This window comes from Microcaecilia unicolor, chromosome 9, assembly GCF_901765095.1.
Source record: "Microcaecilia unicolor chromosome 9, aMicUni1.1, whole genome shotgun sequence".
Classification (NCBI taxonomy): Eukaryota; Metazoa; Chordata; class Amphibia; order Gymnophiona; family Siphonopidae; genus Microcaecilia; species Microcaecilia unicolor.
In genome coordinates, this window is record NC_044039.1 from 202,958,792 (window position 1) to 202,976,520 (window position 17,729).

At 44.6% G+C, this 17,729-nt stretch overlaps 1 protein-coding gene across 2 annotated transcripts in view; it reads left to right on the top strand.

Annotated features, from left to right (window-relative positions):
* The first annotated feature begins 14,789 nt into the window (after positions 1-14,789).
* The window catches only part of CLMN (calmin), a 210,747-nt gene continuing 207,807 nt past the window's right edge, over positions 14,790-17,729 (top strand). For both annotated transcript variants that reach the window (XM_030214489.1, XM_030214491.1), the window contains exon 1: positions 14,790-15,198. In XM_030214489.1, the coding sequence (XP_030070349.1) occupies positions 15,114-15,198 (85 nt within the window). In that variant the 5' untranslated portion in view covers positions 14,790-15,113. The remainder of the gene's footprint in view (positions 15,199-17,729) is intronic.

Here is a 17,729-nt window from a genome sequence, read left to right on the forward strand (position 1 = left end):
AGAGCCACCAGGTTACCCAGTTCCAGGAAGGACATTTTAGGCCAGTCCTGGATTTCTGACAACTTCCTCATAGAGCATTATGGGACCTGTAAGCACTCATTTTAATAGGTGGAAGTAGGGATTAGAAATACCACACAGCTTACCCTCACTTATTGCCCTATCCTTTACCCTCACCTCTTTATTCCTCTACCCTTAATTGTTCTGTCTGTCTCATGTCTTATCTAGATTGGAAGCTCTTTGAGCAGGGACTGTCTTTTTTTTTGTGTATGGTGTGCAGTGCTGCGTATGCCTTGTAGCGCTATAGAGATGATAAGTAGTAGTAGTAGCTTTGGGATGTAAGTTTAAAACCAGGACAGGCCAAAACGTCTCTCCTGGAGCTGGGTAACTTGGCAGCTCTGTATCTGTTAATAAATTACAAAAAATCAGGAAGAACAAATCCAACAAACCAAGTTAAACCATAAACTCACTATAATAAACTTGGGTTCAAAATAATTTATCTTTTTTTATATATGCACTTTAAAATGCTATAAATATTATGAAGTGTTTTAAATGTGCTCAGACCACGCCGTTTACTCCCATTATATCCCCAAGAGGAATATGTGGTGGTGTCACAGTGGAACCATCGTTGCACGTACGATGTTCCGCCTCCTAATATTTGTGTATGTACATACAGCTGAGCCCAAGTAGATCTTTATCACCAGTGTATGCATCTAATTCATCTAATTTCAGCCTATGTATTAAGTAGAGGAGTGTGGTAGCTGTGTTAGTCCACTCTTAAGGTTATCAATAGAAATCAAACAAAATAAAACATGGAAAAGAAAATAAGATGATACCTTTTTTATTGGACATAACTTAATACATTTCTTGATTAGCTTTCGAAGGTTGCCCTTCTTCCTCAGATCGGAAATAAGCAAATGTGCTAGCTGACAGTGTATATAAGTGAAAACATTCAAGCATTACTATGACAGTCTGACAGGGTGGGAGGAGGGGGGTGGGTAGGAAGTATGCATTGTAAAGTCATCCACAAAGGAAAGATATTCAACATAAAGGGATCTTTCACTTGCTCATCTTCCAATGTGGTATATATCATTCAGTGTAAAAAATGTAACGAAGGATGCTATATTGGAGAAACAGGCCAGATGCTTAAGACAAGATTCAATTTACATAGACATCACATGAACAATACTGGTGCCAGTAGGGCTCCCACCCCTGTTGGTCAGCATTTTACAGGACCAGGACACTGTACCAGTGACTTCACAGTGAGAATCCTGAAAGGTAACTTTAAAACCATACAAGAACGTAAGACCTTTGAAGTCAGAATGATTGAATATTTTAACACCCAACAGAAAGGACTTAACAAGGATCTGGGGTTCCTAGCCCATCATAAACCATAAAGCTGTATTTCTCTCCACCCCTCACCTATCTACACCCATCCTGTTAGAATATCAATGATATGCTTTGATGTCCCCATGCATACCTCCTACCCACCCCCATCCTCCCACCCTGTCAGACTGTCATAGTAATGCTTGAATGTTTTCACTTATATACACTGTCAGCTAGCACATTTGCTTATTTCTGATCTGACGAAGAAGGGCAACCTTCGAAAGCTAATCAAGAAATGTATTAAGTCATGTCCAATAAAAAAGGTATCATCTTATTTTCTTTTCCATGTTTATTTTGTTTGATTTCTATAGATTCTACATGGAATGTTGCTATTCCACTAGCAACATTCCATGTAGAAGTCGGCCCTTGTAGATCACCAATGTGGCCGCGCAGGCTTCTGCTTCTGCTTCTGTGAGTCTGATGTCCTGCATGTACGTGCAGGACGTCAGACTCACAGAAACAGAAGCCTGCGCAGCCTTCTACATGGAATGTTGCTAGTGGAATAGCAACATTCCATGTAGAATCTGCAATAGTAGCAACATTCCATGTAGAATCTCCAATAGTATCTATTTTACTGTCATAGTAATGCTTGAATGTTTTCACTTATATACACTGTCAGCTAGCACATTTGCTTATTTCCGATCTGAGGAAGAAGGGCAACCTTCGAAAGCTAATCAAGAAATGTATTAAGTCATGTCCAATAAAAAAGGTATCATCTTATTTTCTTTTCCAGGTTTTATTTTGTTTGATTTCTATAGATTCTACATGGAATGTTGCTATTCCACTAGCAACATTCCATGTAGAAGTCGGCCCTTGCGGATCACCAATGTGGCCGCGCAGGCTTCTGCTTCTGTGAGTCTGACGTCCTGCACGTACGTGCAGGACGTCAGACTCACAGAAACAGAAGCCTGCGCAGCCTTCTACATGGAATGTTGCTAGTGGAATAGCAACATTCCATGTAGAATCTGCAATAGTAGCAACATTCCATGTAGAATCTCCAATAGTATCTATTTTACTGTCATAGTAATGCTTGAATGTTTTCACTTATATACACTGTCAGCTAGCACATTTGCTTATTTCCGATCTGAGGAAGAAGGGCAACCTTCGAAAGCTAATCAAGAAATGTATTAAGTCATGTCCAATAAAAAAGGTATCATCTTATTTTCTTTTCCATGTTTTATTTTGTTTGATTTCTATAGATTCTACATGGAATGTTGCTATTCCACTAGCAACATTCCATGTAGAAGTCGGCCCTTGTAGATCACCAATGTGGCCGCGCAGGCTTCTGCTTCTGCTTCTGTGAGTCTGATGTCCTGCATGTACGTGCAGGACGTCAGACTCACAGAAACAGAAGCCTGCGCAGCCTTCTACATGGAATGTTGCTAGTGGAATAGCAACATTCCATGTAGAATCTGCAATAGTAGCAACATTCCATGTAGAATCTCCAATAGTATCTATTTTACTGTCATAGTAATGCTTGAATGTTTTCACTTATATACACTGTCAGCTAGCACATTTGCTTATTTCCGATCTGAGGAAGAAGGGCAACCTTCGAAAGCTAATCAAGAAATGTATTAAGTCATGTCCAATAAAAAAGGTATCATCTTATTTTCTTTTCCATGTTTTATTTTGTTTGATTTCTATAGATTCTACATGGAATGTTGCTATTCCACTAGCAACATTCCATGTAGAAGTCGGCCCTTGTAGATCACCAATGTGGCCGCGCAGGCTTCTGCTTCTGCTTCTGTGAGTCTGATGTCCTGCATGTACGTGCAGGACGTCAGACTCACAGAAACAGAAGCCTGCGCAGCCTTCTACATGGAATGTTGCTAGTGGAATAGCAACATTCCATGTAGAATCTGCAATAGTAGCAACATTCCATGTAGAATCTCCAATAGTATCTATTTTACTGTCATAGTAATGCTTGAATGTTTTCACTTATATACACTGTCAGCTAGCACATTTGCTTATTTCCGATCTGAGGAAGAAGGGCAACCTTCGAAGCTAATCAAGAAATGTATTAAGTCATGTCCAATAAAAAAGGTATCATCTTATTTTCTTTTCCAGGTTTTATTTTGTTTGATTTCTATAGATTCTACATGGAATGTTGCTATTCCACTAGCAACATTCCATGTAGAAGTCGGCCCTTGCGGATCACCAATGTGGCCGCGCAGGCTTCTGCTTCTGTGAGTCTGACGTCCTGCACGTACGTGCAGGACGTCAGACTCACAGAAACAGAAGCCTGCGCATCCTTCTACATGGAATGTTGCTAGTGGAATAGCAACATTCCATGTAGAATGTCCAATAGTAGCAACATTCCATGTAGAATCTCCAATGGTATCTATTTTACTGTCATAGTAATGCTTGAATGTTTTCACTTATATACACTGTCAGCTAGCACATTTGCTTATTTCCGATCTGAGGAAGAAGGGCAACCTTCGAAAGCTAATCAAGAAATGTATTAAGTTATGTCCAATAAAAAAGGTATCATCTTATTTTCTTTTCCATGTTTTATTTTGTATGATTTCTATAGATTCTACATGGAATGTTGCTATTCCACTAGCAACATTCCATGTAGAAGTCAGCCCTTGCGGATCACCAATGTGGCTGCGCAGGCTTCTGCTTCTGTGAGTCTGACGTCCTGCACGTACGTGCAGGACGTCAGACTCACAGAAACAGAAGCCTGCGCAGCCTTCTACATGGAATGTTGCTAGTGGAATAGCAACATTCCATGTAGAATGTCCAATAGTAGCAACATTCCATGTAGAATCTCCAATGGTATCTATTTTACTGTCATAGTAATGCTTGAATGTTTTCACTTATATACACTGTCAGCTAGCACATTTGCTTATTTCCGATCTGACGAAGAAGGGCAACCTTCGAAAGCTAATCAAGAAATGTATTAAGTTATGTCCAATAAAAAAGGTATCATCTTATTTTCTTTCCATGTTTTATTTTGTTTGATTTCTATAGATTCTACATTGAATGTTGCTATTCCACTAGCAACATTCCATGTAGAAGTCGGCCCTTGTAGATCACCAATGTGGCCGCGCAGGCTTCTGCTTCTGTGAGTCTGACGTCCTGCACGTACGTGCAGGACGTCAGACTATCAGAAACAGAAGCCTGCGCATCCTTCTACATGGAATGTTGCTAGTGGAATAGCAACATTCCATGTAGAATCTGCAATAGTAGCAACATTCCATGTAGAATCTCCAATAGTATCTATTTTACTGTCATAGTAATGCTTGAATGTTTTCACTTATATACACTGTCAGCTAGCACATTTGCTTATTTCCGATCTGAGGAAGAAGGGCAACCTTCGAAAGCTAATCAAGAAATGTATTAAGTCATGTCCAATAAAAAAGGTATCATCTTATTTTCTTTTCCATGTTTATTTTGTTTGATTTCTATAGATTCTACATGGAATGTTGCTATTCCACTAGCAACATTCCATGTAGAAGTCGGCCCTTGCGGATCACCAATGTGGCCGCGCAGGCTTCTGCTTCTGTGAGTCTGACGTCCTGCACGTACGTGCAGGACGTCAGACTCACAGAAACAGAAGCCTGCGCAGCCTTCTACATGGAATGTTGCTAGTGGAATAGCAACATTCCATGTAGAACCTCCAATAGTAGCAACATTCCATGTAGAATCTCCAATGGTATCTATTTTACTGTCATAGTAATGCTTGAATGTTTTCACTTATATACACTGTCAGCTAGCACATTTGCTTATTTCCGATCTGAGGAAGAAGGGCAACCTTCGAAAGCTAATCAAGAAATGTATTAAGTTATGTCCAATAAAAAAGGTATCATCTTATTTTCTTTTCCAGGTTTTATTTTGTTTGATTTCTATTGATAACCTATGTATTTAAATTCAAGTAATGACCTTGCATCTTATTCATTTACTTTCAGCTTAAGTATCTAAGACCATGTAATGACTACATCATAACAACACTCTGTAAGCCACATTGAGCCTGCAAAAAGGTGGGATAATGTGGGGTACAAATGCAATAAATAATAATAATAATAAATATGTATAGGTCATAAACTACTCACGTTAAATACTGTTAGGCTTGAGCTCAAACCTTCGCCCATACATTATGGTGCATTCCATATTACCATCCGATACATAGATAATAGAACATACAATACCACATTTGTTTGAACCTAAAGGAGGTATATGTTAATTCATGACACCCTGATCTCACTTCCCCCACATATCTTACATAAACCAACCCACAATGCGATATACACATATATTCACACAGTTATTTCACTTCCCTTGGGGTATATTGTGCTCGTGCTTCATTAAAATCACATATCATTCATCCATTCCAATCTTGCCATCACAATAACTGCTCCCTTTAACTCTGGCCGAGGTTCAAAGGTCTTCATCAGAAAGGGAAAAATACTAATCCTTTAAACCATTTTACAGGCATCATAAATCCCCCAGGTGGGAAGCCTCTGGAACCCTTCCTCACTCCACGGAGAGCATCTGACGTCACGCTCCCCTTATGGGATAGAGGGTGGGTGTAAATATCCTCTTGGGGATATAATGGGTGTAAATGGTATGGTCTGAGCTCATTTAAAACACTTCATAATATTTATAGCATTTTAAAGTGTATATATAAAAAAAGATACATTATTTTGAATCCAAGTTTATTATAGTGAGCTCTGTATCTGTGCCTGCTCATTGTGTGTGAGATGGAGATGGTTTGAGTGTTGTGTGATGGCTTGTTTGTTTTAACTTATTTTTATTGATACAGTGCCCAGAAGCCAAGCAATTTTGCAATAGGTAAGCTAGCAACAACTATTACGAATAACGTTGTCAACTAGATGCAAATTCATCTGATAGGTTTGATCCAGTCCTCGGCTTTACCCCATTGGATGCAGAGATTTGTCATTCTGATTTCCCCATTGTATTCCCTTAAAAAAAAAAAAAGACTACATAAGTACATAAGTAATGCCATACTGGGAAAAGACCAAGGGTCCATCGAGCCCAGCATCCTGTCCACGACAGCGGCCAATCCAGGCCAAGGGCACCTGGCAAGCTTCCCAAACGTACAAACATTCTATACATGTTATTCCTGGAATTTTGGAGTTTTCCAAGTCCGTTTAGTAGCGGTTTATGGACTTGTCCTTTAGGAAACCGTCCAACCCCTTTTTAAACTCTGCTAAGCTAACCGCCTTCACCACTTTCTCCGGCAACGAATTCCAGAGTTTAATTACACGTTGGGTGAAGAAAAAGTTTCTCCGATTTCTTTTAAATTTACTACACTGTAGTTTCATCGCATGCCCCCTAGTCCTAGTATTTTTGGAAAGCGTGAACAGAAGCTTCACATCCACCTGTTCCACTCCACTCATTATTTTATATACCTCTATCATGTCTCCCCTCAGCCGTCTCTTCTCCAAGCTGTATAGCCCTAGCCTCCTTAGTCTTTCTTCATAGGGAAGTCGTCCCATCCCCGCTATCATTTTAGTCGCCCTTCGCTGCACCTTTTCCAATTCTACTATATCTTTCTTGAGATGCGGCGACCAGAATTGAACACAATACTCAAGGTGCGGTCGCACCATGGAGCGATACAACGGAACTCGGAGGAGAGGGAGGGGGGCTGGAACTCAGAGGAGGGGGGATGAAAAGGGGCAGGTGGTGTTTGGGGTGAGGGAGGAGAAATCGTTGGACATGGAAGAGGGGAGAGATGACTTGTTGCACATGGATGAGAGGAGGGGAGGGGAGAGAGGAGAACTGCTGGATATGAATGGAGGAGCGGGCAGGGGAGAGAGGAGAATTGCTGGATATGGAGGAGAGGACAGGAAAGAGAGGAGAATTGCTGGATATGAAAGGAGGAGGGAGAAGGGGGGAGAGGAGGGAGGGGGGAATGCACCACCTGTAAAAAAAAAAAAAAAAATTAGCACCCCCATTCATTTTTTAAAGTTGGCTCCTATGCAGAGAGGGCATGCTGGAAACGAGGGAATAAATTGAGAGGGGGTGGGTTCTGGATACAGGGGGCAACAGGAAACAGAGAGGGCATGTTTTCTTTGAAGGTGTGAAAAACGTGGATAAAGGTGAGCTGGTTGATGTAGTGTACCTAGATTTTCAGAAAGCTTTTGAAGAGTCCCTCATGAGAGACTTCTGAGAAACTTAAAGAGTCATGGGATAGGAAGTAATGTTCTGGTATTGACCAGGAATTGGTTATTGGACGGAAAATAGAGGATAGGATTAAATGTCCATATTTCTCAATGGAGGAGAATGAATAGTAGATTGCCGCAGGAATCTGTATTGGGACTAGTGCTGTTTAACATATTTATAAATGATCTGGAAATTGGAACAAGTATAGAATGTTTGTACGTTTGGGAAACTCACCAGGTGCCCTTGGCCTGGATTGGCCGCTGTTGTCGTGGACAGGATGCTAGGCTCGATGGACCCTTGGTCTTTTCCCAGTGTGGCATTAATTATGTACTTATGTGATTACATTTGTAGACGACTCAAAACTATTCAAAGTGTTAAAGCACATGCGGACTGTGAAAAGTTGCAGGAAGACCTTAGGAAACTGGAAGACTGGGCATCCACATAGCAGATGAAATTTAACGTTGACAAGTGCAAAGTGATGCACATTGGGAAGAATAAGCCAAATCATACTTACCTAATGATGCTAGGGTTCACCTTAGGAGTCAGCACCCAAGAAAAAGATCTAGGTGGGAGGTGAGGTGGTGGAGATGAAAACGGTAACGGAGTTCAAACATGCGTGGGATATGCATAGAGGAATCCTGTGCAGAAGGAATGGATCCTCAGAAGCTTAGCTGAAATTGGGTGGCGGAGCAGTTGGGGGGAAGAGGGGGTGGTGGTTGGGAGGCGAGGATAGGGGAGGGCAGACTTATACGGTCTGTAACAGAGCCGGTGATGGGAGGCGGGACTGGTGGTTGGGAGGCGGGAAATACTGCTGGGCAGACTTATACGGTCTGTACCAGAGCCGCTGATGGGAGGCGGGACTGGTGGTTGGGAGGCGGGAAATACTGCTGGGCAGACTTATATGGTCTGTGCCCTGAAAAGGACAGGTACAAATTCAAGGTAAGGTATACACATATGAGTTTGTCATGGGCAGACTGGATGGACCATGCAGGTCTTTTTCTGCCGTCATCTACTATGTTACTATGTTACTATGTATTGTAGACAATATGCTCAAATCTTCTGCCCCGTGTGTGGCGGCAGCCAAAAAAGCAAACAGGATGCTAGGAATTATTAGGAAAGGGATGATAAATAAGACCAAAAATATTATAATGCCTCTTTATCACTCCATGGTGCGACCTCACCTTGCATATTTTATTCAATTCTGGTCGCCATATCTCAAAAAAGATATAGCGGAATTAGAAAAGGTTCAAAGAAGAGCAACTGAAATGATACAGGGGATGGAACTCCTCTCATATGAGGAAAGGCTAAAGAGGTTAGGGCTCTTCAGCTTGGAAAAGAGATGGATATGATTGAGGTCCCTCAATATGATATCAGCCCTCTCCTGAAGTCACTGCACTGGCTCCCTATCCGTTTCCGTATAAAATTCAAGCTCCTGTTATTGACTTACAAGTGCATTCACTCTGCAGCCCCTCACTACCTCTCCACCCTCATCTCTCCCTACACTCCTTCCCAGGAACTCCGTTCACTAGGCAAATCTCTCCTAATTGCACCCTTCTCCTCCATCGCTAACTCCAGACTCTGTTCCTTTTGTCTCGCCGCACCTTATGCCTGGAATGGGCTTCCTGAGCCGTTACGTCTAGCTCCATCCCTGGCCGCCTTCAAATCCGGGCTAAAGGTCTACCTGTTTGATGCTGCTTTTGACTCCTAACTTGTCACTTGCTCGTAACCTTTATCTTGTCTTCCTCTCTTCAATAGTCCCTTTCCCTATGTGTCCTTCTGTCTGTCCTACCTTTATCCTTATTGGTCCTGTCTGTCTGTCCTGATTTAGATTGTAAGCTCTTTTGAGCAGGGACTGTCTTTTCTTCATGTTCAATTGTGAAGTGCTGCGTACGACTGGTAGCGCTATAGAAATGATTTATAGTAGTAGTAGGTCCACAAAATCCTGAGTAGTGTAGAATGGGTAAAAGTGAATCGATTCTTGACACTTTCAAAGTACAAAAACTAGAGGACACTCAATGAAGTTACATGGAAATACTTTAAAAACAAATAGGAAATAATTCTTCCCTCAGTGAAGAGTTAAGCTCATTGTCAGAGGATGTGGTAACAGTGGTTAGCACATCTGGGTTTAAAAAAGGATTGGACAAGTTCCTGGAGGAAAAGACCATAGTCTGCTATTGAGATAGACATAGGGAAGCCATTGTTTGCCCTGGGATCGATAGGATGGAATGTTGCTACTCTTTGGGATTCCAGAATGTTGCTACTATTTGGGTTTCTGCCAGGTACTTGTGACCTGGATTAGCCACTATTGGAAAAAGGATACTGAGCTAGAAGGACCATTGATCTGACCCAGTATGGCTAGTCGTATGTTCTTAATAAAGGGGTAAATTCTCGACACAGGGGGGAACAGGACACAGAGGAAAAGCATAAGGAAAATTCAGGATACAGGGAAAGACTGCACACAGAGCGCGGATGATTGCAGACACAGGGAGGGACGGGATGCTGGACATGAGGGAAGAAATAGCGGACAGAATGGAAACAGTGAAGGAGTGGACACAGAGGGGATGAACATTAGGGAAAGGAGAAAATTCTGGACACAGGGAGGGACAGGACAAAGAGAAGAGATGCTGGGCATAAGTGAAGGAATAGGGGAGATTCTGGACATGTGTAAGGATTAAAAAAAACTACTACTACTATTTAGCATTTCTGTAGCGCTACAAGGCGTACGCAGCGCTGCACAAACATAGAAGAAAGACAGTCCCTGCTCAAAGAGCTTACAATCTAATAGACAAAAAAATAAAGTAAGCAAATCAATTAATGTGTACAGGAAGGAAGAGAGGAGGGTAGGTGGAGGCGAGTGGTTACAAGTGGTTACGAGTCAAAAGCAATGTTAAAGAGGTGGGCTTTCAGTCTAGATTTAAAGGTGGCCAAGGATGGGGCAAGACGTAGGGGCTCAGGAAGTTTATTCCAGGCGTAGGGTGCAGCGAGACAGAAGGCGCGAAGTCTGGAGTTGGCAGTAGTGGAGAAGGGAACAGATAAGAAGGATTTATCCATGGAACGGAGTGCCCGGGAAGGGGTGTAGGGAAGGACGAGTGTGGAGAGATACTGGGGAGCAGCAGAGTGAATACATTTATAGGTTAGTAGAAGAAGTTTGAACAGGATGCGAAAACGGATAGGGAGCCAGTGAAGGGTCTTGAGGAGAGGGGTAGTATGAGTAACGCAACCCTGGCGGAAGATGAGACGGGCAGCAGAGTTTTGAACCGACTGGAGAGGGGAGAGGTGACTGAGTGGGAGGCCAGCAAGAAGCAGATTGCAGTAGTCTAAACGAGAGGTGACAAGGGTGTGGATGAGGGTTTTGGTAGAGTGCTCGGAAAGAAAGGGGCGGATTTTACGGATGTTGTAAAGAAAGAAACGACAGGTCTTGGCGGTCTGCTGGATATGAGCAGAGAAGGAGAGAGAAGAGTCAAAGATGACCCCAAGGTTTCGAGCTGAGGAGACAGGGAGAATGAGAGAGCCATCAACAGAAATAGAAAACGGGGGGAGCGGGGAGGTGGGTTTGGGGGGGGAAAATGAGAAGCTCGGTTTTGGTCATATTTAATTTCAGGTGGCGTTGAGACATCCAGGCAGCAATGTCAGACAAGCACGCTGAAACTTTGGTTTGGATGCAAGGTGAGATATCAGGGGTAGAAAGGTAGATTTGGGAGTCATCAGCATAGAGATGGTAGGAAAAGCCATGGGATGAGATTAATGAACCAAGGGAAGAAGTGTAGATAGAAAAGAGGAGGGGACCAAGAACAGAACCCTGAGGTACGCCGACAGGCAGAGGGATAGAAGTAGAAGAGGATCCACCAGAGTGAACACTAAAGGTGCGGAGGGAGAGGTAGGAAGAGAACCAGGAAAGGACAGAGCCCTGGAATCCAAGTGAGGACAGGGTATCGAGAAGTATGCAGTGATCGACAGTGTCAAAGCAGCGGAAAGATCAAGAAGAATGAGGATGGAATATTGACCTCTGGATTTAGCCAGTAATAGGTCATTGGAGACTTTAGTAAGCGCAGTTTCGGTTGAGTGGAGAGGGCGAAAACCAGATTGTAATGGGTCAAGAATAGCATGTGAGGAGAGAAAATCAAGGCAGCGGTGGTGAACAGCACGCTCAAGTAATTTGGAGAGAAAAGGAAGGAGGGAGATGGGTCGGTAATTAGAGGGACAAGTAGGGTCAAGTGAAGGCTTCTTAAGAAGAGGTGTGACCACAGCATGTTTAAAGGCAGCAGGGACAGTCGCAGTGGAAAGTGAGAGGTTGAGAATGTGACAGATAAAAGGAATAAGAGCAGGAGAGATGACATTAAGAAGGTGGGTGGGAATGGGATCAGAGGAACAGGTGGTACATTTTGAGGAAGAAAGGAGAACTGTATTTTCCTCAATAGTAACTTCAGGAAAGGAGGAAAGGGAATGAGGGGAAGGAGAGAGAGGGGAACGGACTAGTGGAGGGAGAGCTGGTGAGGTAGAGAAAGCAAGGTTTATCTTTTGAACCTTGTTGTGAAAGAATTCAGCAAGGGTCTGAGGAGATAATGAAGGGGGAGTTGGGGGAGGGGGCACCTTGAGGAGAGAGTTCAATGTGGTGAAGAGAAGTCGAGGATTAGAACCAAGAGAGTTGGTCAGTTGGATATAATAATCCTGTTTGGCACATAAAAGAGCAGATTGGAAGGAGGTCAGTATGAACTTAAAGTGTAAGAAATCAGCAAGGGCCCAAGATTTCCGCCAGAGGCGTTCGGCGGAGCGGGTACAGGAACGTAGGTAGCGGATATTAGAAGTCAGCCAAGGTTGGGGTTTTGTACGCCTTACAGGGCGGGTCATCAAAGGTGCAAGAGTGTCTAAGGCAGAGGATAGAGTATTGTTGTAAGAAGAAACAGCCTCGTTGACAGACGTGGATGGTGCCACAGTAGAGAGGAGGTTTGAAACATGGGAGGATAGAGATGAAGGGTCAATATCGTGAAGATTCCTAGATAAATTAGATAGGATAGGACGGGACTGGGAGGGAGGAGATTTAAGTTTGAAAGTTATAAGATGGTGATCAGAGGAGGGATGATCAGAGGCACAGAAACTAGAAGGTGAACATTTGGAGGAGAAGATGAGATCAAGACAGTGACCATTTTGATGAGTGGGGGAGGTGGAGCATAGTTGGAGATTAAAGGAGGACGTTAAAGCGAGTAACTTGGAAATATAAGAGTTGGAAGGATCATTAGCAGGAATATTAAAGTCACCAAGGATGAGAGAGGGGGAGGAAGGATCATGGAAGAAGGCAAGCCAGGCGTCAAAGTCACTGAGAAAGGATGAAAGGGACTTATCAGGGGGACGATAAATGACCGCTATTCGAAGAGGCAGACGAGAGAAAAGGCGGATAGAGTGGACTTCAAAGGAGGAAAAACAGAGAGATTGAGGTGGAAGAAGGGGTTGAAATCTGGAGGAGGGAGAGAGAAGTAGTCCAACACTGCCCCCACGGCCAGCAGGGTGAGGAGTATGTGAAAATAGATAACCGCCATGGCACAGGGCTGTGACTGAAGCAGAATCATCAGGGCAGAGCCAGGTTTCTGTTATGGCGAGCAGATGGAGGTGACGCGAGATAAAGAGGTCCTGGATATAGGGGAGTTTGTTACAGATAGAGCGGGCATTCCATAGGGCGCAAGAGAAGGGCAGAGAAGAGGAGGGGAGTAGAGGAATAGAGATGAGGTTAGAGAGGTCACGGTGAGATCTGTAGAGTTTGGATAATAGTCGGTGAGGAGGGCCAGGATTGGGATTGATGTCACCAGCTGAGAGTAAGAGAAGGAGTAAAAGAGAGCGGAGGAGAGTAGGAGAGGTGTGGCCAAGAAGGAGTCGAAGGCGAGAGGTATTTAGGTGGAATGGGGAAGGCAAAATAGAGGGAAGAAAGAGACGGAGATTAAAAGCCAAGAGGGAGGAAGAGGGTAGGAGAGAAGGTGAGGTGATGAAGTCAATGGATGGGAAGTGAGTTCCTGTAGCGGAGAGAGGTAGGGGGTGAGGGAAAAGATTAGGAAGGGACAGAGCTAGGAAGAGAATGTGAATAGGGGCCATAAATGATTAAGGTACTTTAGCAACTGGAAAAAGATTAGATACAAAGAGAAAAATGTCCCGTGCGCACACTCTCTCTCGCACACACTGTATCTGTGTGAAAACACTCTCTTTCTCTCACACTGTGTCTCACATACACACTTGCACACACTCTCTCACAGACACACTCACTCTCTCTCTCACTCTCACATACACTCTCTCAAACATACACACTCTGAGGAAAACCTTGCTAGTGCCTGTTTCATTTGTAGAAATGGGCCTTTTTTACTAGTACTACTATAAATCATTTCTATAGCGCTACCAGTCGTACGCAGCCCTTCACAATTGAACATGAAGAAAAGACAGTCCCTGCTCAAAAAGAGCTTACAATCTAAATCAGGACAGACAGACAGGACAAATAAGGGATAAGGGTAGGACAGACTGCAGATATTCACAGTACTCCAAACCCCTGTCAGAAAACTGTGGCAGTTCTCTATGGGCGTGGAGGAGTGGCCTTGTGGCTAGTGCACTGCTCTTGAAATCCTAGAGGTGGCTGGTTCAAATCTCCCTGCAGCTCCTTGTGATCCTGGGCAAGTAGATTGTGAGCCCTCCTGGGACAGAGAAATATCCAGTATACCCGAATGTTACTCACCTTGAGCTACTACTGAAAAAGGTGTGAGCAAAATAAAATACTAAGCTCTCACGTGTCATCCTTGAGTGTCTGTGGCTTGGAACACTGCACTTTTCGAAACTTGGGTTGTCGGCTGTGGATGTCTTCAGCTAACGGGGCTGGAGATTTTTGCCAGCTAAAATATTTAATTTTGAAAGTCCAGGAGTGGGGGGTGGGAAGATGGGCAGAGGAAATGCATACCCACCCAACATCCACTGGCCCACCCAAAAATTGTCTCCTTCTGGCTAGTCACTGTTAACTTTAATAGAAACGCTGTAAGTACCAGTAGCACCTGTTTCTCCAGACCCCTGGCCAAAGATCGGGGAGAGCCTGATGGCCGGGGGGGGAGGGGGGCGGCGCAAGGTCCAGGTATGAGACTGGAGGGGGGAGGGGCGTCAGGGCCTTCTTAATAACCTCTGTTTGGCCCCGATGTGCAGTTCTCGCCTCTCTGTTTATTATACAGTTTTGCTGCTCGCTCCGCCCCCCCCCCCCGATCGTGGCTCTTTCCTGCTCCCGGACTTTAAAGGCTGCAGGGGAGGGGAGGGCCCGGCGTGTAGGTAGCTCGCATTTTGCCTTGGTGGATCTCTGTGCAGCGCTGTCCACCACCTCTGTCTCCCTGCTAAGCCCCGCCGCCGCGTCACCAGCAGGAAGGGAAACATCACAGTGGGGGGGCCAAGAAAGTGGGAGAGCAGCGGCCACCGGTCAGTGGGACGGAGCGGCTCCGGGCAGCAGCAGCAGTGGCCGAGGAGCTTGGTTCGTGCGATCGCCCCCTTCCACGCCCGCCTGCATGCTCCAGAGCGGCGTGTGGGCAGTGCAGCGGCCGGTAGCCCCTCCGCGCCCCCTCTAGGGGGGCTTCTCCTGCGCACCTCCCCCCATGGCGGGCCACCAGCAGTCGGACTGGTTCCAGCGGGAGGAGCTGATCGGGCAGATCAGCGACATCCGAGTGCAGAACCTGCAAGGTAAGGAAGGGCTGGGCTCGGAACGCATCCGGGACGGGTTCCGCCTCGGATGGACTGAGATTTTTTACCCCATTTGGGGGAGGGGATCAGGATCACTTTTCTGTACTCTTTAACTAGAACCCAAACCCTCCTGGGATGAGTGATGGGCCAGGGAGGGCTGCAAGGTTTCTCTTTTCTTTTGCTCTGCTCTGATGGTGGTTTCATGCTCAACTTCTGCTCCAGCTCCTGGTCTCTTGCTTTCTGCCTGGACATAGATCATGTTTGATGATGCGCCAGAAGTTGGGATTTGCGCCAGGTACGACCGCCGTCAGGTCACCTGAAGTTAAAACGAGCAAGATCGTCTAGTCCTGGCTCCCCCTCCCCCCTCCCCGTTATATGCCCGGATTTGTAGGGGTGACGTTTTAAATCTCATGTATTTATTTATGTTAGAAATCCAGGCATTTAGGGCTGGCTGTTATCTGTGCTGTTGACATGGGGGTGATAAATGGCCACAGCAGCAGAAGAGGGAGTGCTTGAATTAGGAAGTTTAGGATGATGTGGGATGTAATGCTGGTGTTCTGGTGAGGCACTTTCTCTTTCTGGTGTTGCATTCAGGCCTGCCACTGCTCACATAGGATCAGGCAAAAGTCAACCTGGAGGCTCTGTTTACTGGCGCTGTACTCGTTTTGCCTTTAGCTTAATGATGATTGAACAGCAAAACTAACTAAAACAAATTTATTATTTCTGTTTGTGTAAATCAGTTTGGTGCCACAGATTTTCCTAACCTTTGCATTCTAAGACCAGCAGTCAGTGAGGGTCGCCTATTTTCTTACTGTAGATGGATGACCACAGAAAAGGTTGTGTTGTCCGTTTAAAGCTGTTAAAATCCTCTTCCTACTCCATAAGCCATTGTTAACATGAAGTTGGGAAAATCTACTGCTTATTTCTAGGGATAAGCAGCATAAAATCTGTTTTACTCTTTTGGGATGCCTGGTACTTGTGACCAGGATTGGCCAAAGTTGGAGTAGGATACTGGGTTTCATCGATCTTCGGTCTACACCAGTACGGCAACACTTATATTGGTATTAAAAATCCTTGTGTCTTCACTGAAGAGAATATAGAGTTCTGGAAGGCAGCATGCCCCCCCCCTCATTTATAACGTAAATGGGGGGGGGGGGGAGGAGTGGCATTTTATTCGAGCACGATTGGCTGAAGGGTATGCAAATGGAAAGAGATGTTATAAATAAGGAATGTGCACAAAATCCAGGAACAAGGATAAAACTAGAAGAAATAGCATCTGACAGGACAACAAGGAAAGGAGACCTAGGAATAAGACCCAGATAGGAAGCAAGAGAATTGACAGGAACTGTAACCTCTTTCGGATTTTGGCCGAGTACTTTTCCTTTAACTCCTGTGCCTTCCAATTCAATCAAAACCAGTCTCTTCCAGGGCTGTGCACCATAGGTTTTTTCCGGGGCAACTGGCTGGGATGTTTACCAGCTTTAACCCTCTCCTTTTCCTGTCTAGTTCAGTTATTAAAGCGGTAGTTCCAAGCCATGCTTCCTCCAGAACTGAATCTGCCAGGGCAAGGAGGAGGGTCTGGAAGAGCTGATCCTGTATAATAACCCTGCCACAGTGACAGACATTGGTCATAAGAAACAGTTAAGTTGCCATGCCAGTGTAGGTAGCAGAACTGTGTGAGCAAAAGTCATTCAACTGAGGTGAGGGGACAGGCTGTTCTTGTTCAAGGGAAAGTTAACCCCAGACCAGTGGAAAACTTCAGTTTGGAGGAGCTCAGCTGTAAAACCTGACAATAGTGTGACTGAATGAAGAGCAGAAAGCGTGTGCTGGAAGGTGTAGGAGACTGCAGTGTTGGCTCCTGTTAAGAAGTAAACATGAATGTGTTTTTTTCAAAGGTTGTAACTATTTCCAGGGTCTGCGTAAACAAACCTTGCTTCTTGCTTTCCCAGTACATCCTAAACGCATGAGAAGGCTCGCCTCGCCACACCTGAATTTGCCTGCTGTTTTATGTATGGAAGCTTGTTTGATGCAAAATATTTCATTTTGCATTCTCAACCAGCCTCATGGCTTCTCAATCCTCACAAATATTTGCAGCTCATATTCTCTTGCTTGTGGCTACCCTAACCCAGCAAATGGCTTCTAGCAAACGTCCATATCTGTGGCCTTCACAGCCTTATGTCATGTCATTACGCAGCTTTGTGTCTCCACATGTTACGACTGTGGCTGTTTAACATGTTGCAAAAACTGGGTTCTAGAGTGGAAGAGACAAAGTTCTAGGCCATTAGCACAAGCCAAAACCTGTCTGCCCTCCTGTTTGCCAAATACATTGCAACTTGGGGGCTGATGCATGACGCATTTGTTCCTATACACTCAAGTGAAAAAAAAAAAACCCTTGTATATCAAGACCTTATATGTAATCTTCCTCCCCCCCCCCCCCCCCGCCAGTGTTCCCTCTAAGGAGTGACCTGCTGCATGCAAAAAGTTTTTTCATCTGAGCTCTGAAAATAGCCCGACTGCCAGAAAAGAGCAGG